Here is a 22,015-nt window from a genome sequence, read left to right as displayed (position 1 = left end):
TCTTTACTTTAAGCCTATGGGTGTCATTATGTGTGAGATGTGTGTCTTGAAGAAAGCAGATGGATTGGTCTCATTTTTTAAAAAAATCAAATCACCACTCTGTGTCTTTTAAGTGGGGCATTTAGACCATTTATATTCAAGGTTAATATTGATATGTGAGGTGTTGATCCTATCATGACATTGTTAGCTAGTTGCTTTGTAGTTTCTATTGTGTGGTTGCTTTATAGGATCTATGGGTTATATACTTAAGTGTGTTTTTGCGGTAGCGGGTATCATGTTTTCATTTCCATGTTCAGAACTTCCTTACTTTTAAAAATACATAGTAAAGCTGGAATGAACTTAGGTTTGACAGCAGAACTAATTCTTTTCATGTTGCAGTAAACTGCCTTACTAAGATTGTTTTCCTGGGAAGTGATCTTTACCAAAAGGTTTAAAAATGTCTTATGGAAGTCTTTAAAGGAGATTATATGTTTATCTAATTGGGGAAATTAAGATAGTTTATCTTTGTGAGTCTTAACTGTATAGCATTCTGTGACATTTACAGTGGCGATGGAAGGGTATGTGTGTATGCTTGTGTGTTCTTGATTTTCTTAAATGACATGAAATCTTGTAAGAAAGATACTTCCTACTCTCTAAAACTAGGGTCCTGAACTATATGATTTCTAAGATTTCTTCAAGCCCAAATATCCGATTATGGGTATGATTATTTTTGTTTTTGAGAACAGATTGTGAGGTAGTTGGGGGAATTTCAAACATTTCCACCAGCAGATGGCACTCTAGCATTTCTACAGCAGGCAACCCTTAGCTATTACTAAAGTAGAAGCTAGGCAAAACTGGACACATAAAAAGAAAAACAGTATGAAATATTTTAGTAATTATTGTGATGCAAAATTACATATGTATCAAGTAATAGGCTTCTATATATACAAATTGATTTTTTTTTTTTTTTGAGATGGAGTCTTGCTCTGTTGCCAGGCTGGAGTGCAGTGGTGTGATCTCGGCTCACTGCAACCTCTGCCTCCCTGGTTCAAGCAATCCCCCTGCCTCAGCCTCCTGAGTAGCTGGGACTAAAGGTACGCTCCACCACACCTGGCTAATTTTTTGTATTTTAGTAGAGACGGGGTTTCACCATGTTGGCCAGGATGTTCTCAATCTCCTGACCTCAGGTGACCCGCTTGCCTTGGCCTCCCAAAGTGCTGGGATTACAGGCATGAGCCATCACGCACGGCCGCAAATTGATTTTAAGTCATAATCCCTTATTGTGCTCCACAGCACCTTTCACCACATTTTTATTATAGCACTTATCAAATGGATTTGTTAGCCTGTTCATTTTTCCAGGTACACTGTGAGGTTTCCAAGGGCAAGGATATTCTTATTCCTCTTTGGATCTCAAGGTGGCAGGAGGACACAATACCCGGTCCATTGTCAGACCTCAATAAATATTTCTTGTATTTCCCCCCCATAATTGGTTAAGTATTGCCTTGAATGTAAGAGACTGTTTACGAACATTGGTCCATGAAAAGTCTTTTTGTTTTATTTTCTTTTTCTTTCAACAACTATCTTATAGGCATCAACTCTAATACATTTGATGTATGTCCTTTGATGTTTTTGTATCCTTGTAAAATATATTGTTTAACATATGTGTTTAATTTGCACTAACATTTTGCTATAGGTATCATTCTGGTTTTGCGTGTTTCTCACCTATCATTGTATTTAAAACCTATTTTATGTACATATGTATGTGTGTACATTTAGTTCATTGCTTCTAACAGTTGTCCTCATTTTACCTATCTATTTCCTTTATGATGGACATCTAGGTGTCTCCAATTCCTCACAATTAAACTCAGTGCTTTACTGACCATCTTCATTCAAATCTTTTAATGGCCTTTTTGCAAATTTTACTACTGGAGTTTATGCCCAGCAGTGGGATTACTGGCTTTTAGGGAATATACATATTTAATTTCACTAAGTATTGCCAGATCAGTCTCCAGAGTGGCCCAATTACTTTATACTTCCATCAGCATGCAAGAAGTTTCCCATTTTTCTACATTCACAATTAGCGTTATTCAGTATTTCAAATTTCCTAATCAGATGGTATAAAGTGAAAATATTTATTGAATGAAAGAATGATCAGTTTGAGAATCTGTTAAAGCTAGTAGGATGTATGGTATTTACTTGCATAATTTTCCCCCTTAGGGGATGGTCCCTCTCTATCTGAACTTTCACTTTCTAAATTAGGTGTAGAATAGATTCCAGTAATTTTTTTGAGATATCCCTTAGAATCTGACCTATTTCTCCTCATTACCTGAAACCTAGGAATCAAATAGATTAAATAATGTGGTATCCTTTGTCATCTAAATTTGCTCTCTGAAATTAGAAACCAAATAGAATTGTATAGTGAGGGATCTGGAATATTCTCAGGCCCTACTCCAAATAAATTATTAAAAAGCTCCTCAGATGATTTTAATGTGCAGCCAGGGGTGAGAATCCCTGACCTAGGCTTGCACATTATTTTCATTTCTACTTGAAAGGGGAAAAGACTATTTTTAAGTATTTCAGCACAGGAAATACTGTTTTATTGTGTGGTCCAGGCTTCAGAAAATCAAAAGAAGAATTTAAAATTTAAGTGTCTGATCAAAATTAAATATACTTCCCAAGAGTCATCAGCATGTCAATATCTCTAGATAATGAAAAGGACTAGAAGTATTAGAAAATTTGGTGACAGGGCTGATAAGGTTTAATATAACTAGTATTGAATTAAGGAAGGTCTTGGATCTGCTTATGTGGGGACAAAACTACTCCAAAGAATTAGGGGTCTAGATGTTAATTCAAGCAGAAGTAAAATATTCTATTGAGTAAGTATGTACTACTAAAGTCTGTCAGCTGATTTTGATTATTGAGTAGTGGAATGAATCAGTGGTAAGCCTTCTGTTATAAACATTTGCTTAACTCTCCTTATAATGAACTAAACATATTAGAGTATTTAAAAAGGTCAAAGTCTCATGCCTGTAGTCACAGCATTTGGGAGGCTAAGGTGGGAGGATTGCTCTAGCCCAAAAGTTTGAGACCAGCCTGGGCAACATGGTGAGACCCTGCCTCTACCAAAAAAAAAAAAAAAAAAAAAAAAAAAATCCAGGCATAGTTCACACCTGTGGTCTCAGCTACACAAGGCTGCTGAAGTGAGAGGATTGCTTGAGTTTAGGAGGTAGAGGCTGCAGTGAACCATGATCACACCATTGCGCTCCAGCCTGGGTGACAGAGTGAGACCGTGTCTCAAATAATAATAATAATAATAATAATAGAAATAAAAATAAAAAGGTCAAAGTATGCCATTAGCCTAGAGAACAAAAGAAAATACCGTTGTAGGCCGGGCGTGGTGGCTCACGCTTGTAATCCCAGTACTTTGGGAGGCTGAGGTGGGCGGATCACGAGGTCAGGAGATTGAGACCATCCTGGCTAACATGGTGAAACCCTCTCTCTACTAAAAATACAAAAAATTAGCCGGGCACGGTGGCGGGCGCATGTAGTCCCAGCTACTCGGGAGGCTGAGGCAGGAAAATGAGCCGAGATAGCGCCACTGCAGTCCCGCCTGGGCGACAGAGCGAGACTCTGTCTCAGAAAAAAAGAAAATACAGTCGTAGCTAGTCAGTTTTTTGGAGTTGACAAACACAATTGTATTACAGGCAAATGTTTTATTACAGGTCCATTAATCTCAATGTTTGAGATTAATATTTTATTTTATTTTCGAGACTGAGTCTCTCTCTGTTGCCCAAGCTGGAGTGCAGTGGGGCAATCTCTACTCACTGCAACCTCCGCCTCCCAGGTTCAAGCGATTCTCCTGCGTCAGCCTCCTGAGTAGCTGGGATTACAGGTGCTTGCCACCATGCCCAGCTAAGTTTTGTATTTTTAGTAGAGATGGGGTTTTGCCTTGTTGGCCAGGCTGGTCTCAAACTCCCAGCCTCAGGTGATCTGCCTGCCTCAACCTCCCAAAATGCTGGGATTACAGGGAGATTAATATTTTAAATGTATTGAGATAAATATACATGATTTATATACATTGCTTTCTCAGAAATTATCTTTAAGATTGATTAATATGTAATAACTGTCTAAGAAAACTACATATAAAAACAACTTATACATACATACATAGGTAATGAAGCTATAGAACATGTGAAAGGCAATCTGATTTTTTACCCCTAGGATATTAAAAGTTCTTGGTATTTTCAATAAGAAACATACTCGAAGTGTAGTCAGTAGAGCTGGCATTAGTTTCAAATTCTTCAAGAAACAGCTTGAAAATTTTAACTCTATAATTTTTTTTTTTTTTTGAGACAGAGTCTTGCTCTGTCACTGAGGCTGGAGTGCAGTGGTGCAATCTCAGCTCACTGCAACCTCCGCCTCCTGGGTTCAAGCAATTCTCCTGCCTCAGCCTCCCGAGTAGCTGGGACTATAGGCATGTGCCACCACACCCAGCTAATTTTTTTTATTTTTAGTAGAGACAGGGTTTCATGGAGTTAGCCAGGATGGTCTCAATCCCCTGACCTCGTGATCCGCCTGCCTCAGCCTCCTAAAGTGCTGGGATTATAGGCGTGAGCCACTGTGCCCGGACTTAACTCTAATTTTTTACCCAAATTATGAAGATAAAGTCTGTGCTTTTTTATGCTATGAGCATAAAATTAAATAGCATATATGTAAATTATATTTCAAAACCTTAGGTTGTAGGTATATAATTTCCTTGTAACCCATCTGTGCAAATTACACTCATTTCCACAGTGAAACCCAACCAGGAGAAGGACAATGAGTAGCAACTATATGCCAGGTACTAAAGATATTATCTCATTTAATTCTCACAACACATTTGGAGGGAAGTAATCTTATGCCTGTTTTATAGATGGGGAAATTGGGACTCAGCAAGGATAAATAACTTGTTCAACAAAGGTCACATTAGCAGATATTAAATTGGGAATTAGATTTTAATCAGTCTATCAGACTCCAAAGTCCACGCTTTTTTCAATATAATATGATGCTTTTCAGGACTTACCTGAATGTATAAATGGCAAAATTGGCAGGGATGGTAAAAGACAGGTTCTTCACTGGGTGTGACTAAGACATGAGTAATTTTAATCTGCTTTTCTGTTAGTTTTCTATCTCTAGCAGTCCCTCAAGTAACTGTCATCCCTACCTCCAAACATGCTAAGGGGTTTCAAACTGAACTTATTAGAGTCAATCACATTTATTATGGTTATGATCTTCCCCAAATAAATGTACTGCTTGATGGCAGTAGTAAGGACAAAGACCAGAGTTTTCTTAATATGATGAGGTGGAGCAATCACAGTTATAAATTATGAAGCCATCGAACACATGAAAGGCAATCTGATTTTTTTCCCAGGGATATTACACATAAAAATTCTCAGGTATTTTCAATAACAAACATCCCCAAAGTGTAGTCAGTAGAGCTGCCAATTATTTTCTCCTTCAGCATTCCATATGGAGAAAGTGTTGTCATCCCTTGCTTCTCCTGGCAGGACAGAGACAGTCCTTGATGGTAAAATAACATACTTTGTAACCAGGGTTCTCTTGTACTGTCCTTTGCCTATTCCTGTTTTCCCTTTCCTAGTAGAAAATCAAAGACATATAAAACCTACTCTAATTTCTTCCTTAAAAGATGCTAATCACAGGCAGAAGAGCCTACATGATTAAAATATGTGGTATAGACTTGTTTGACCACGTTTATTAACACCATATTATATTAGATAGAGTTCACCTTTTGTTTCAGGTTTACCACTAAGTCATTCATGTATAACTTAATTCTTACCATAGTCATTAGTTAAGGGGATGTATTTGTGGCACGTGTGGGAGACAGGAAATAAGAATGAATAAGAAAGCGATAGCACAATTGTATAATTTTTTTTTATTTTTTTGAGATAAGGTCTCGCTCTGTTACCCAGGCTAGAGTGCAGTGGCATGATCTCATGGCTCACTGTAGCCTTGAACTCCCGGGCTTTAGTGATTCTTCCCACCTCAATCTTCTGAGTAGGTTGGACTACAGGCATGTGCCACCATACCCGGATAATGTTTTAAACATTTTGTAGAGACAGAGTCTCACTGTGTTGCTCAGGTTGGTCTCAAACTCCTGGGCTCGAGCAATCCTCCCGTCTTAGCCTTCCAAAGTGCTGGGATTAGCATGAGCCACTGTGCCTGATTGATTGTATATTTTAGAATTTATAAAGTACTTTCCCCGTACATAAACTTACTAATTATTGCTTTACTCTTGGATATTATATCAGTTTGACAGATAAGGCAGCTGAGGCTTAGAACCATTAAAAATTTTATCCAAGTTTACAAGACTAGATCTGGTAAAGTCAGGACTTAAACCTAGAGCCTCCAACTCCTGCTCTAAGGTTTTTTTTGTTGTTGTTTTTGTTTTCCCACTATACATTGATAGGTTCTGGAGGGTTATACAATACTTTAGCCACTTGTGTTGACTAAGAACACAAACCTAGGGTTTAGAGTCAGATGGCCCTTGGTTTAATTCTGTGTGGGTACTTATTAATCTGTGTACCATGAGAAAGTCAATATCTGAGTCTCAATTTTTTCATATGTAAACTAGGTATAAGAAGAAGTTTATACAAAACTCTTCTTAGGGTTTTTTTGAGAGCACCATGCTTGAACCATGAGATCTCAATAAATATTAGTCATCATAGTTGGGTATACAGGCAGTAAGTGAGGACACAGTGGACTGGCTGTTATATCTTCATGCTTCCCAGTCCTAGTTACAGTGTAAAGCATTTTTTAAAATTTCTATTAGACAGCTAGGCATAATTATTACAGAAGGGGAAAATGGGAATAGTGAAAACTAAGCTTTGAATGTTTAGTAGAAGGAAAGGGCAGGCGGCATATAGAGTTAATGAGTTTGTGACAGGCTGAAAGTGAGAAAAAGGCATAGGAAAAGTCAAAAGAAATCATTGTAGGCTGGGCGTGGTGGCTCACGCCTGTAATCTCAGCACTTTTGGAAGCCGAGGCGGGCAGATCGCGAGGTCAGGAGGTCGAGACCATCCTGGCTAACACGGTGAAACCCTGTCTCCACTAAAAAATACAAAACAATTAGCCGGGCATGGTGGCAGGTGCCTGTAGTCCCAGCTACTTGGGAGGCTGAGGCAGGAGAATGGCGTGAACCTGGGAGGCAGAGCTTGCAGTGAGCTGAGATCGCACCACTGCACTCCAGCCTGGGTGACAGAGTGAGACTCTGTCTCGAAAAAAAAAAAAAAAGAAAATCATCGTAGTCAAGATGACCATTAGCTGTACATCTTGTAATACTATATGCTACAAAGTAGAATCTGGACATAAACACGGAATAATATCCCAGTAGTCCCATTCACCAGTCCTAGTACCCATGTTGGTCACTGGTATATATTTCCACTTGTCTGAGATGAAATGATAATAATATAGGGATTTTTCTTTTCTTTTTTTCCTTTTCTTTTCTTTTTTTGAGATGGAGTTTTGCTCTTGTCGCCCAGACTGGAGTGCAATGGCATGATCTCGGCTCACTGTAACCTCCACCTCCTGAGTTCAAGTGATTTTCCTGCCTCAGCCTTCTGAGTAGTTGGGATTACAGGCACCCGCCACCATGCCCAGCTAAGTTTTGTATTTTTAGTAGAGACTGGGTTTCACTATGTTGGTCAGGCTGGTCTCGAACTCCTGACCTCAGGTGATCCACCCACCTCGACCTCTCAAAGTGCTGGAATTACAGGTGTGAGCCACTGCACCTGGCCGAGATTTTTCATAAAGCTAAATTTACTCAGTTTAAACAACTGCTCTTTATTTTGACATGTCATTTTAGCTTTTGTTCAGATGTTAAAATTTTCCTTTCTTTTGGAAAGTAATAGAGATAAGTAGTTGACAGTTTTTATTAAGGTCCTTACTAGACAATATAAAAAGTTGACAAACGGGGCTGGGCGTGGTGGCTCATGCCTGTAATTCCATCACTTTGGGAGACTGAGGTGGGTGGATTGCCTGAGCTCAAGAGTTTGAGACCAGCCTAGGCAACACGGTGAAGCCCCGTCTCTACTAAAATACAAAAAATTAGCTGTGCGTGGCGATGTGCGCCTGTAGTCCCAGCTACTTGGGAGGCTGAGGCAGGAGAATTGCTTGAACCCCGGAGGTGGAGGTTGCAGTGAGCCGAGATCATGCCACTGCACTCCAACCTGGGCAACAGAGCGAGACTCTGTCTCAAAAAAAAAAAAAAAAAAAAAAACCCTTGACAAACATTATGTCCACTCCTCCCCATTAACTAATATTTATTTTGAAAAACCAAAGTCTAGAAATCACTGAATCAGTTAATCTTCACGTTTTCTTACAGTTCTGGGAACCTGGGCTCTTAGATATCAAAGCAATTTATCTATGAAGACCATTCAGTAGGCACTAAGCAGAGCGTTTCCAAGGAGACATCAGTGCATCTAGTTCCTGACAGTTCATATTTTATTTTTTTAATTTTAATTTTACTTTTTATTTTTTTGAGACAGAGTCTTGCTCTTGTCACCCAGGCTGGAGTGCAATGGCTCCATCTTGGCTCACTGCAACCTCCTCCTCCCAGGTTCAAGCAATTCTTCTGTCTCAGCTTCCTGAGTAGCTGGAATTACAAGTGCCCACCACCATGCCCAGCTAATTTATATATTTTTAGTAGAGACGGGGTTTCACCATGTTGGCCAGGCTGGTCTCGAACTCCTTACCTCAGGTGATCCGCCTGCCTTGGCTCCCAAAGTGCTGGGATTACAGATGTGAGCCACTGTGCCTGGCCTGACAGTTCATATTTTATACAGAGGCCCAATACTTGTCTTCTAGGAAGTTACAATCTAAGACAAAACAGAGATGCAGATTGCTGTCACCTAGCACACAGAAGATAGGATAGAAACATCAATCTAATATACTGATTACTAATGAACTACTTACAGCATATTAATAGATAAGAGGCAAGACAAAAACCATGATATGGTGTATGTGTGGCACCTATTTGCAGAGTATCTCTGGAGATCTAAACCCAAACTAAAGCAAAGGACCAAACAATCAAATCATCTTAGAGACCAACGAGGGCTAACCTCTTAAATATCAGTTATTTCTTTCCCCTGATGTCCTCTATAGAATGACTTAGAATTTCAATGGCTAGACTAGGGAAATGGTTTTCATCAGGAATTAAGAAAACAAGCACTTTGTTTTGTTGGTTTTGATTTTAATACCACATATAGATTCTGATGAAAACATTAAATACTACTTAGTTAGGCCAATAAACCATTATAGAGTAGTTAGGTCAGTAAGCAAAAATGGTGAAAATTCATAATTATGTGCATTCTCATTATACTCAAGTTCATTCTTGGTCACAAGAATAGGTATTTTTGAAAGGTATTAATTATAGACATCTAGTGAATATACGTATTCAAATTGTCTTCCATTGGTCCCAATTAACATGGCTTCTAAAAGTGCATTCACTTGTAAGCCAAGGGTATTTTAGGCCCTTGGAAAATCTGGCTCATTGTTAAAAATATATAATTTTAAAAATTCTTAGTATAGCAAATGAACTAATGCCTTTACATGTTAAGTATTTTTTGAAGGAGATGGCCAGGAAAATGTTAATAACTGGGAAAACAAATTATTGAACAGAGACCCAAAACATAATTTACTGTGACAAATAAAAGTATTTATTTTTCACATTGTTCTGGAGAGGGGCATATTATTTCAGTGTGTTGAGCATGATTGGATTTACCATTAATTTACTTCACAGAATTTATTGAGTGCCTACTAAGTGCTCCAGTCTGGGAACACAAAGACAAAAGTGTTTGCTCGCCAGGCTGTTGCCATCTCTAAGAGGTGCTCAATACATACTTAAAAATTACAAGAATTTCAACAGAAATTTATGTCACACCACACACCCACACACAGACACACACACACAGTTTAAAGGATCTAGATGTGTTAGAAATGTTCAGGAACTGAAGGAAACAGGCCTTAGGGCTGGAGCCAACATCCAATACTTCACTATGTAACAGCTTGATTTAAAAAAATCATCTTTAAATAATATGACTTGCATTTGCTTTCTCCCATATCCTCATCTTATGCAGTCCTATTTCTAGAAGGTCGTCATGGTGCTTCACAGATGAATGCAACATAATCTCGATTTCCTGGGTGCTTAGGTTGGTAGAGGCTTTTCAGGGAACTTCAGTTGAAGGTCATCTATTCCAGCTGTTTTCAGATTTGTTAATCCTGGTCTGGGTGGAGGTAAGAGGATACAGGTTGCTATTACAGCGTTTGCTGGGCTTTAAGACTAACCCTTGTCCATCCACCTCTGGGGAAAACCCTTGCTCTGCATTTTAGGGTTTTGCTTGTTTGATACCAAGGAGGGCCCTGGACGCTTCTGCGTTTCTGACTGCCCGCACTACATAAAGTAGTTCCCTTCATCTTCCAAGTAGAAGGCCCATTTTGTCTCAGAAAGAAGCCGAAAGTGGGGCCCAGCAATGTGACTGCAGCAAACTGTGCCTGATCCCTTTCCCGCGCTTCAGGATAGGACCTAGAGTTCAATTTGCAAGCTGTTGTGGGGTGGAAGCTCAATGAGCAGCGGCGGGTCGTGCATCACAGCGGCTTCCGGCTGTTATTCCCCATCCAGGGCTATGTGACTCTGGTTTTGACTGGGGGCCGAGATGGAAACCCGAAAGTGTCACTATGGTCCCATCTGGCACTGTAAAGGCGCACTTCCCTGCAGGAGGGCTAAGTATAGGATTGACCTCCAGGAGGGTCTGGAGGGGGGGGACTCTACCTGTGCAGCAGAATAGAGTGGCAAAGAAGTGGCACAGTTGGACGCAGAGCCGCCCTGACTATCCAAGCACAGCTCAGGTAGCTTCGACTTGGCCAAAGCCAGCATGTATTGACGCTCCCAAGACCCTTATTCCTCGGTTGCGGGAAGAGCAGAGCAGAGCGAGGGCGCATGTCCCTTTTGGCCCTCGGATCGGAAAAGCTTCTTGACCAGGTCACTGTGTTTTTCCTTCTTGCTACTCTTTGCCCTATGGAGGTCAGAGGATGCTTCGGTGTGGCTACCCAACGCGTCACAGAGATCAGGGCTCCTCTTCGGGGAATGTCCTTCAGGGCTCTATGCTTTGACAGGAATCACCGCCTCAAGACCCCTCTGCAACTTAACCACCCTTGGTATTGCTGCTTCAACCAGAAAAGGGCCCTGAGCGGACGAAGTGCCTGACGCTGTCAGGAGAAACAAGCGTGCTGTCGGTGGGAACTCTACCCTAGCGCGTCCCGGGTTGGCGCTGGGGCTTTCGGGTCGGAGTCGGAGCTTGAACCGCCCTCCAGAGCCTCTCAGGGAAGGACGTAAAAACGAGACCCTTTGCTCTGTACCCAGACGGTACAACGGCATGGTTTGGATTCCTCCCTCTGCTTCCTGACCCTAGAGGGTTAAATTAGGAGGGTACAACGCCACCCTTTTCTCCTCCTTCCCGCCTGCTCCCCTCCCCTTACCTTTAAAAAGTTAAAAAATGTCTGCAGTAGAAATCTCTTAAAGGGGCGGTGCCGGTGTACGAGTTCTCTTGGCAAGAGTCACGGGGAAGGCTGGCTAGGGGCGTGAGTTCGCTCCACCAGCACCAAAACACTGAAAAAAAAAATAAAAATAAATAAATAAAAAAAAAACGAGCGAGCGAGCGAAAGAGAGAGAGAGCGGGAGAGAGAGAGAGTGTGTGTGTGTTGGGGGGGTGGTGGGAGGAAGGGAAAAAAAGGGGGGAAAAAGGCGGACAGACACACACTTTAGATAAGGACAATTAGTCACTAGCGAGACCCAGTAGGAAGAGAGGTTTAAATCAGAGGGATTGAATGAGGGTGCTTTGTGCCTTCCCTGAAGCTATGCCCTCCAGCAACTCCCGCCCCCCCGCGTGCCTAGCCCCGGGGGCTCTCTACTTGGCTCTGTTGCTCCATCTCTCCCTTTCCTCCCAGGCTGGAGACAGGAGACCCTTGCCTGTAGACAGAGCTGCAGGTTTGAAGGAAAAGACCCTGATTCTACTTGATGTGAGCACCAAGAACCCAGTCAGGACAGTCAATGAGAACTTCCTCTCTCTGCAGCTGGATCCGTCCATCATTCATGATGGCTGGCTCGATTTCCTAAGGTAAGGCAGGGGTTTCGATGGATCATTTAAAATTTTTTAGTAACACCCCCTCAAGCCCTTCCTATCCCCCATTCCAAAGGGGAAAGAAGAAAATAAGCCAAGCAGATCTCTCAAAGAGAAGAAAGGAGGTTTTCCTTCTCCTGGATTGTGTGCTGTGAGGCTGTAACTAGTGATTGAGAAAAGCAATGTTTTCTATTAAGATGCACATGTTTGCAATGCAGAAGGCATTTCAGAAACTTATCAGTTATGACTGAAAAAATGTTGTGCTTACATATATCCACAATTAGCCTTCCCGTCTACTTCTGAAAAAGAAACAAGAGGTTCAGAGCAGTTACAAAAGCGAAGAAAAGGTCTCAAACAACAAAGAGCTGAAAGGAATGGGTATGTGTGTGGGTGTGTGTGTGTGTATGTGAGACAGGAGAGTGTGTGTGTGTCTGTGAGTGTTCAAGCGGGATTGCACGAAAGTGGAATTTTCCACGGAAAGATCGTTTCGTCAGTTCTCTCCCACTCTCAGACAGAAAACGAATTTAAGCAGAGGCTTGAGTGGTGGGCAAGTTGGATCGGAGTTAAAATTTTTTATTTTATATCCTCCGCTGTCATTTCCAGACTTCAGGACTTTGTAAGGCGCTTTTTATAGACGGAATGCCCCCCTCCCCCCGCCAGTTCCTCCTCCTTAAATCTCCTGCGGTAACTGCACAGTTTAGCTTTTCTTTAAAGGAAAAAAAAAATAATCCTCGCTGGGGTCACAGCGTTATAAGGGAAGCGGTAAGAGTCCTAGAAATACTCCAGGGAGGCTTCGGAGATCTGAACTCCGCACCAGCAGATTAGCAAACCCGGAGGTTTGTGATCCCCTTTGCTCTAGGGCTTGTAATCTAATTGGGCTCACACTCTTCCCGGGTTGTTGCAGTTTGGCAGTTAGGCAACTGCGATCCCTTCCCATCAGGGACAGAGTTGCAGTGTAAAATAAGAAATAAATCCTCTGCAATGTCGAATCCAAGTGTTGAGTTTTTAAAAATTCCCTACAAGTTGGAGCCTCAGCTGTGGGTTCCCCTCGAAGAGCCCTCAGCGCTCTCAGTCCCACTTTGCCCCGAGGCCAGGTCCGTTGTGCGTCCTTCGTATTTTTCACTCCTTGCGAAATTCGAGTTTTGCTTCTTGAGGTGCGCCCGCCTCTCAGCTCTTGGGGTTGTCCCCCTGGCCCGGGTCGGGTCTGCGGACGCGGCAGGTAGCGGGAGGCGCCACGTGGAGCGCTCCTTCCACGTGGAGGAAAGGTAGCCGGAGGACTGAGAGGCTGTAGCTGCCCTTGCCGAGGCCGTTTCGGTTCCTGTTGGTGCGGTTGCCGCGAGGGCGGAACAGCCAGCTCCGCGCGGCCCAGCTTCCTCTTCGAAAGCTCTTTCGTGCAGCAGAGCGCGTCTATGAGCTCGTCCGAATGTAGGGTGCAACGGAGTTTTCCGCAACGCTTGTCCCACTTTCATTGAACTCCTTCAGCTGCGCAGACCCCCTTTCCCCCACCAGCTTTCTTTCTTTTTTAAAAAAATCTGCCTGTTCGCCTAATGCTTTCCTGCCTCAGAAAAGAGTCTGGAAGGCAGATTTTCGGGGAAGAAGTCCTGGCGGAGCGCATTCGCATTGGCTGTGCAGGCTTCTGGATGAAAGGTTGTTGGAACTGCCCTTTCCCCAGGACCGGATTCGCGCGGACGTCTCCTTTGCCACAGTAGGCCCACGCGACGCCCTGACTGTGCCTGTCCTGGAGTGCGGTCCCGGAGACTTCTGCCAAACGACCATTCTGGTTACAAGACCCTGGGGTAGCCACGTCTCTTCTCAAAAAACTCTCCAAAAGCAGAGTCTGTTTTTTCTTTCTCGTATCCACCTCCTTTATGATGCTCTTTAACGTCACCATGTGGATTTGGGTTTTCAGAATCTGAAACAGTAAAGCGTTAAAAAATAATTTACAGACCCGGAACTCAACAGCTGATCCCCTCTGCATTATCAGTATCTGCATTGCTCCTTTTCTACTCCTTCCCAAAGCAGCAGCCTTTGGCTTTTAAAAAACCTATTGATGGAAATCCTGACCTTAAATAGATGCAAATGCTATTGTTTTGTGCTCATTTAGTATCCCATAACGCGCAGGTTCCACGTTTCGGCAAGCTTCATTTTCCCTAGCGGTTCCAAACGGCCCCAAGTGGGAAAGAAGAAAGATGGAGCCTAACTCGGGGGTGGGGTGGGGAGGAGGATGTTACCTTTCCTGAGATCAGGCGGAATTATTTCAGGGGCCAAAGAGACTTTGCCTTTACTGTGTGTGTGTGTGTGTGGTGGTGGTGGTGGTGAGGGAGTGGAGAAGTGTTCTTGGAAAGGCGAGGGTTTACCCTGGGGATCTCTCCGTCCGGGTATTTGGGAAACAATGCAGTTTTTACAATATAGTGAAAAAGGAAAATCAACTCGGACATTAAAAGAAAGAAAGTAGGAATCCACTTAAGCTCAGGCGCCGGGCCTGGTCTAAGAGCAACAAGGCAGGTTTCACCTCCTGCACGGAGGTTTGTGGGGCCCCTGGGGCTGCGGAGGCAATGCCGGCTTTCAGCATACAAGTTTTTGGCAACAGTCGGAAGCCAGAGGTAGGCGCGCCTAGCGCGTCTCCGCCCGGAGCGCTTTCCTGGCAGTGGCAGAAGCCGGGCAACTGCGCTTTAGCGCCGTGTTCGTAGCACGTACACCCACCCCATACAAACACTCTATGAACAAACAGTATCTGTAGCCTTTAGGAGATCAGGATCTGGGTGTCTGGGGGAGGGGGCCGCTGCGGGCGCCTGGAAGCGGGAGGCACAGCCCCCGGAGCCGGGCGGTGAGGGCGGGCTGGGGCGCAGGGCAGCGGCCAAGGGCCAGCGTGGACTGCCGGCTGGGGCAGGCACAGAGCCTCTAGCCCCGGCCAGGTCGCCCTCAGGGAGTAGGAAGAGGGCCCTTCTCCGTGCCCCACGCGCTCTCGTCCTGTCCTGGGAACCTTTCCTCACTTATTCTCTTCCTCTGCAGCTCCAAGCGCTTGGTGACCCTGGCCCGGGGACTTTCGCCCGCCTTTCTGCGCTTCGGGGGCAAAAGGACCGACTTCCTGCAGTTCCAGAACCTGAGGAACCCGGCGAAAAGCCGCGGGGGCCCGGGCCCGGATTACTATCTCAAAAACTATGAGGATGGTGAGAAACTTGATTACCATTCTTTATTTGGGGAGCGGAAGCAAGCACCCGCTGTGTTTGTGTATCTGTGTTCGTGTGTCTGTGTGTTCGTGTGTGTGTGTGTGTGTGTGTGTGTGTGTGTGTGTATGCATGCGCGCGCGCGCGTTGGGGCAGATTTGGAGAGCCTGTTTGCAGCTCGCCTGAAAATGAAAAGTTGGAAGCTTCAGATGAGGAGACTCTGCAGTGTGGAACTCCTGACCTCATTGCGCAAAGGGGGTTCTCCAGGTTGTTCTCACCCAGCTGCCGGCCTTTTGCTGGGCGGCTGTCTTGGAGGCTGAGAGCTGGTAGCCCAAACTGCTTAGCAGGCTGTTCCTGCGGGGTGTAGATGCAGCAGGTTTTTTGAGAAAATTCAGCCAGGTTCATAGATTATTAAAGGTCAGAGTCATATTTCATTGCTAAAATTCTAGGCAAAGTGCCTTTCTGTTTTTCTTATTTCTTGCCTTCCTGTGATTAGGGTACAGAAGGAATTCAGCCGTTTTTGAAACCCACTCTAAAGTTTTCTGGAATAATCCCTTTTAAATTGGTCCCTTGTTGAGGAAGGTTTGGAAATCTCCACAGTTAGTTCTTCTTCAGATTGCCTAATCTCAGAGTTGCATTTTTTTTTTTCTGTTTTAAAATGGGATTACAAATGCCAGCTTTCTTTCCTGACGGGATTAGATAAGTGTTGGAAGGGCTTTGAAAACTTGAAATCCTATTTCAATCTGAGAGGCCAATCTTTTTTGGTTTGAACGGTCTCATTTTTACTAGGGAAAAAAAATGAAAATGCTATTGAAAAATTTTTGTTTAGAAGGTTAGGTGTTAACATCTATGAACTTCCTGTTTAAGTGGAGGGATGTACTTTCAAAGAGGCACGATGAGGGTATTGGCGTTTCTTGAGCTATTGACACTGTTAAGATTGGATAGAAGAGGCATTAGTGTCCATTCTTGGAGGGCTATCATCCCCGTTGCTGTTCCTTCTCATAAGTAAACTACAGTTTTATATGTAAAGGGCTCAGGGACAGATTTTCAGAGCCTTCTGAATTTTGTTATATCTTGTCCTTACAAATCAGCTAAAGGAGCAAATGCCCTTGTATTTTCTTGGGCCTTCATTGAAAAGTACTTCTGGAGAGGTATTGGAATGTATTTCAAGGGTGGCAGAGGAACATTTTTTTTTAAGTGCCAGAATAGAGAAAGAGGGCAAGGCTAAGGCTTCTTGAGTTTGGAGCATGACTAGGACTTACTCTTTTATAACATTTGCCAAAGCATGTAGGTGTTTAAGGCTATGTCTTTTCAAAGATAAAAGTCATTGCTATGAAAGTATGGATTGCAAGTAGGCTTTTGCTGTCACTCAGCATAAATGCTGAAAGGTAAAAGATAGTCTTTAACAGCACCTCCTATGGTAATTTGACCCAGAACCTTATAGCTCCCAGAGTCACTGTCAGCTCTGTGATCAGACATAAGAAGGGAGAATATTAATGGTTTTTCTGATATTAATGGTTTTTCTTCTTCCAATCCATTTGAACTACTTCCTCTTTAGTTTGTGGGAAAACTTGTAAGAGCCCCAGGAATTGCTGGGGGTGAGGGAGGGAGGAAAGGACCATTATAAGCTTAGAAATTGGTCTGTTTCTCCCAACCTTGTACCTAGGATTATGTTACACTGAGAACAATGAGATCTGCTTAAAATGAAGGCTACAATTTGTTTCCCTTTGTGAAAGGAGAAAGTGGGCATCATGGGGAGAAAAGAAATTGGCAGAAGGCAGTGCCCTGTAAAACTATATAAAATTAAAAAAAAACATAAACGGAAAAGATCTAAGAGGTTACCTTCAGTCCTCTATCACGTCAGGGGCCAGTATAGGATCATTCCATATGGAATCCTTTTCTTGTTTTGTCCAACCTGGCATTAAATATCTCTAGGAATGTAGTTTTTCACCACTCACAGGGGAGAGAGTTCTTCTGTCCCATAAGCTTTTGCTGGGAAATTTCTCCTGAATTTTCCCTTTATAAGGATTTACAATTATTCCTGTTTGCATTTTTTAGACATCTATCTTCAAAATAATTTGTGCCTTTGGTGTGAGTGTTAGCTTTAAAAAAAAAATGTTTCCTCATAGCTGTTTTTTATCTAGACTACCTGGATCTAATTCTTTTAAAACTTTCTTTAAAGTCAGTCCTTCCAGACACTAATCTGTTTTATTGCTCCTAGCTGAACTCCTTTTGATTTATGTTTTCCTAGTAATAAGATGCTCTGAACTATATCAGTATTTGAGGCTTTAGCAGAGTTAAAGAGAATGAGAATGTCCTATTTCTGCCCTTTGAAGCTCACATATCCTTAAATTACCCATACTGTCTTTGTTGTTGCATGTTGCATTGCAGAATTCAAGGCAAAATGTTCTTGGTATAGTCTCAGCAATTTTGAAAACATTATGCTTCTGTTGTCCCTTTTCATCTAGTGATAACTGTTATCATCACGAGCATCTTAAAGTAATTAAGCCTTCTTAGGAAATGGCCCTGTAGTAAGCACTTGGGCATAAAGGCATCTTATTAAAAAATGTATTTACTTAGACGTAGTACAGAATAACAACATACATTTTGAGTAATAAGATATACCTACTGTCACATTATGAAACTGAATGATACAGTGAAGAGAAAATGGAATTTGGACTTAGGAAGGTTGCACTGCATGCCTGGCCCTATGACTTATGAATGTGTGGCCCAGGGCTTACTGTTTATAGCATGTGGATGATGATGATTACCTGCTGTACATTGCTTCTCTGAAGGTTCTAAGAGGTAATGTTTGTAAGTTATTTTTTTGACTGCACAACACTATAAGAAAGGTAAGGATTCTTACATTCATTAAAGGCAACTTCAGCAAATTTCTAATATATATTTAATGTTTTAAAGTGGGATTAAGGAGTGAGTAAGATTTCATGAGACTGAAGCTTTTACAGAAGGCAGAAGGTAGATTTATGGAATTACCTGAGAGGATTGAGAGAATGTAAGGAGAATTATCTTTAAGGAACAGAGTTGAGAACCAAAGGTGGCTTTTGTTATGTACTAATGTTAAAATGAATGGATAGTTGTAGTGTTGAGCAAAAAGCTTCCACTTTTCTGGTTAATCCGTTTATATTGCTACCCTGATAAGATTTTTTTTTTTTTTCGAGATGGAGTCTCCTCTTTTGCCCAGACTAGAGGGCAGTGGCATTATCTTGATTTACTGCAATCTCTACCTCCCGGGTTCAAGTGATTTCCGTGCCTCAGCCTCTTCAGTAGCTGGGATTACAGGTGTGCGCCACCATGCCCCGCTAATTTTTGTATTTTTAGTAAAGATGGGATTTCACCATGTTGGCCAGGCTGGTCTTGAACTCCTGACCTCAAGTGATCTGCCCAGTTCAGCCTCCCCAAAGTGCTGGGATTACAGACATGAGCCACTGTGCCTGGCCCCTGATGTGATTTTGTTGTTCCCCTTGTTTTCCCATGAATTAATAATGCAATTAACAACTCATGTGTCTTCTGTTTTCCAGATACTTTCTGAGCACATTAATGCAACTGTATTTTCTCTAACTTTGTAAAACCACTGTTTATGTATCACTTTGGGAGCTTCACTGGTTACTCCTTTAATGCAGTTAACTATTCTACTCTATGCTTAGGCACCTTGAATTATATACACAAATAGTGATGATGGAAGAAGTAAAAATAGAGTTGTTCTTTATACCCAAGGAATCTTACTGTTGCCTAACTTCCTTTTTGTTCTATGTAATGTTATGCTTTACCTGCTCTCAACAAGGAAATCTTGGGTTATTCTTCTGTTCTTAAGTTTATTTTTTTCCAGTCTTCCCCTCTTTGTATTGTATTCAATGTGATTTATTTGTATGCATGTTTTTTTAAGACCATAACTGCATCTTTAATGAAGATGTACACCATTTTTTAATGTACATCAAAAGCCAGCTTAATATTTCTAAAATGTCATATTCATCATGTCGCTCTTTTGCTAAAAAACTATGGTTATTTTTGGATTGCTTACATAATATGTTCAGACTCCTCAACCTGACATTCAAAACCTTTCACATTTCAGTCTCAGCTTACTTTTACTACCCTGTGTTTCCATATACCTTTTATTACAGCCCAACTTACTTGATTGTTCACTGTCTTCTTAAAGCACCTTTATTATCTCAACCCCATACCTTTGTTCAGTTACTATATGAATATGCATTGAATGTATTTCTCTTGGCTTAAGTCAGAGCTTATTCCATCTCACCTAGTTTTTGAAGGCCCATTGCAAATGTTCCTTATTTGCACAAAACTGTTCTTGAACAGGTCATTCCACAGTGATCTCTTCTTTCTTTAGACTGCTGTAGCTTTTACTCTTTATGCTTTTCTTTTGGCTCCTTCTGCCTTGTTTTGCCATTTAATTTTATGTATACATATATATATATATACACACACACATATATACACATTCAACTTTATATATATATATATATATATATATATATATATATAACCTTTCCATCTAGAATGCAAATTCTTTATAGGAAGAGACCATATCTAATTATTGTATATCCACAATGTCTAGCCTTTATGACACATGGTAGATCTTCAGCAAATTTTCTTGGGTGTATGCTAGGTTAAAAGCACTGTGAAAGGCCCTGGGAAAATGGAGGTGACCAGTGGAGAAATGACTGAAGGTATACATGAAGATTCTATTCATTTTACACTTTCAACACATATTCCCATGCAGTCCATTCTTGATGCTTATTTTTTAATGGCATTCTTCATGATTTTAACCATGTGCTCTTTATCTGTGGTTGTCTAAGTTGTCTTTATTTTATGCTATGTGTTAAATTAACTTTATTACCCAGTTTAAAGCCTTGCACTAGAACTACATTTTAAAAAATTGTATCTGTTTCTACCTTGCCTTTACTTTTGCTTTTCTTTGTTAGTCTAATGTAATTTCTATTCCTGATTTTTCAATTCCTGGTGTAACAGTGCCTTTTCACAACTTTCAAATATCTTTTATCTTTATCTCCTGAAGATTTTTCTCTTCAGAGAGCTTCTGAATTCTAAATGATGAATGTGTGTATACTTTGTAAACTCTAAGACACTGTATAACTATTATTATTCTCTTTTCTCTAGGAAGCTTTTCCACAGATGAAGTAGTTAATTCTTTTTCTTTTTAATCCCATTCTATCAATCAAGACTTATGGTGTAAGAACAGCACAACTGCCAAAATACATATTGCCTTGAACTTATCCACTTTCTATTATCTCATTTTATTTCACATAATGGTTTTGAAATTCTGTTACATTTAATAAGTATGTACTGATTATCTACTCTCTGTTTAGTTTCATGCTAGACAAAGAATGGCAGAATATAAAATAAATAAAAGATGCTATCCCAAATCACCATTAGAACACAACAGTAATAATTGCTTTAGGCGAGATACCTTAATCAAGTGTTGGACTTAGCGGGTGGAACTTTAAAAGAGGATATTTGCATAGCCTTAAAGCATCTCCCTCATAATATTTATTAACTAATTATTGTGGTGGTTTTAATATATGTCCACAAATTCTCCACCTCTGGGAGGTGGAGCTTAATTCTTCTTCCCTTGAGTGTGACTTGGATTTAAAGAAGAGAGTCTCCAAAGGGGAAAATAGTAACTTTTCACTGAAGAAATTGACAGATATCATTTTATCAGTGACTAAGGTTAACATCAGCAGATAAGTCATATTGATATCATGTATTATTCTCTGATATGATATAATGAGAAGGGCACTTCACCATGTAATATTCTTTCCCCAAATCTGTAACTCTCAGTAAACATGAGAAAACATTAGTCAAACCCAAACTGAAGGATACTCTACAAGATACCTGACTTGTATTCTTCAAAAGATACTGCATCTGCTGTCAATGAGCCAATAGTGTAGTTGGTGAGACAACATTAACACTGACAAAACTGAAGAATAACAGAAAGACAATTTAGAATGAAGTGCTAAGTGGAATATAATAGTTTGCCAGGGTATAACAAGAAAAGTAGAGTTGAATGCTGGTGAGACTTAGGTGGGAGTCAGATAGGTAGGTAGACCTTAGAGAGAGAGAGACAAGAAGAGAGGATATGCAACTCAAGAGAAAGAGCATGAGGCAAATCCTCGTATATATTTGGGCAGGAAGGAGACCACCCTGGCTACATAGAAAGTATGTTAGAATTATCTTCATGTGGTAGAACCATGTCAAAATCTCTTTTATAGAAGCCTATTTACACATTTTTGTTAAATAGAAATGTTTATAATTAAAGAAAAATGTATAAAAATAAAGTACATTAGAAATTATCCCAAGCAAAGTTCATATTGCTAGAATTATGTTTAAATTGAGTTTTAATACATTCTAATCTATTTTTCTTAACTTCAAAATATGTAATTGAAGAAGAAGAAGAAAAAGAAAGTACATGTGTGAGAGAAAATGTTGGTTGGGTAAATCCAGATCAGATTATGGGAATCTTGAAATTTAGGCATAGTAAAATGGAATTGGCCATAGAGGAAAAAAGAGGCTATTATAACTTATTTTACTTCATTGGAGAAGGGAAGGACACATTTCAACAGGGGCCTTCCATGACACTTGCTCTCTCCCATCTTCCCTTTCCAAATCACTAGACACAGTCATCCCCTCCCTCTAACTAAACTG

The 22,015-nt window shown here is 41.2% G+C and overlaps 1 protein-coding gene across 3 annotated transcripts in view; it reads left to right on the top strand.

Moving 5' to 3' along the window:
• The first annotated feature begins 10,257 nt into the window (after positions 1–10,257).
• HPSE2 (heparanase 2 (inactive)) overlaps positions 10,258–22,015 on the top strand; it is a 780,051-nt gene continuing 768,293 nt past the window's right edge. For all 3 annotated transcript variants that reach the window (XM_003825451.3, XM_003825450.3, XM_055093275.2), the window contains exons 1-2: positions 10,258–12,149; positions 15,165–15,322. In XM_003825451.3, the coding sequence (XP_003825499.1) occupies positions 11,860–12,149; positions 15,165–15,322 (448 nt within the window). In that variant the 5' untranslated portion in view covers positions 10,258–11,859. The remainder of the gene's footprint in view (positions 12,150–15,164; positions 15,323–22,015) is intronic.

Source organism: Pan paniscus, chromosome 8, assembly GCF_029289425.2.
Source record: "Pan paniscus chromosome 8, NHGRI_mPanPan1-v2.0_pri, whole genome shotgun sequence".
Classification (NCBI taxonomy): Eukaryota; Metazoa; Chordata; class Mammalia; order Primates; family Hominidae; genus Pan; species Pan paniscus.
Note: the sequence above shows the minus strand (reverse complement) of the source record. Positions and strands in the feature narration are given on the sequence as shown.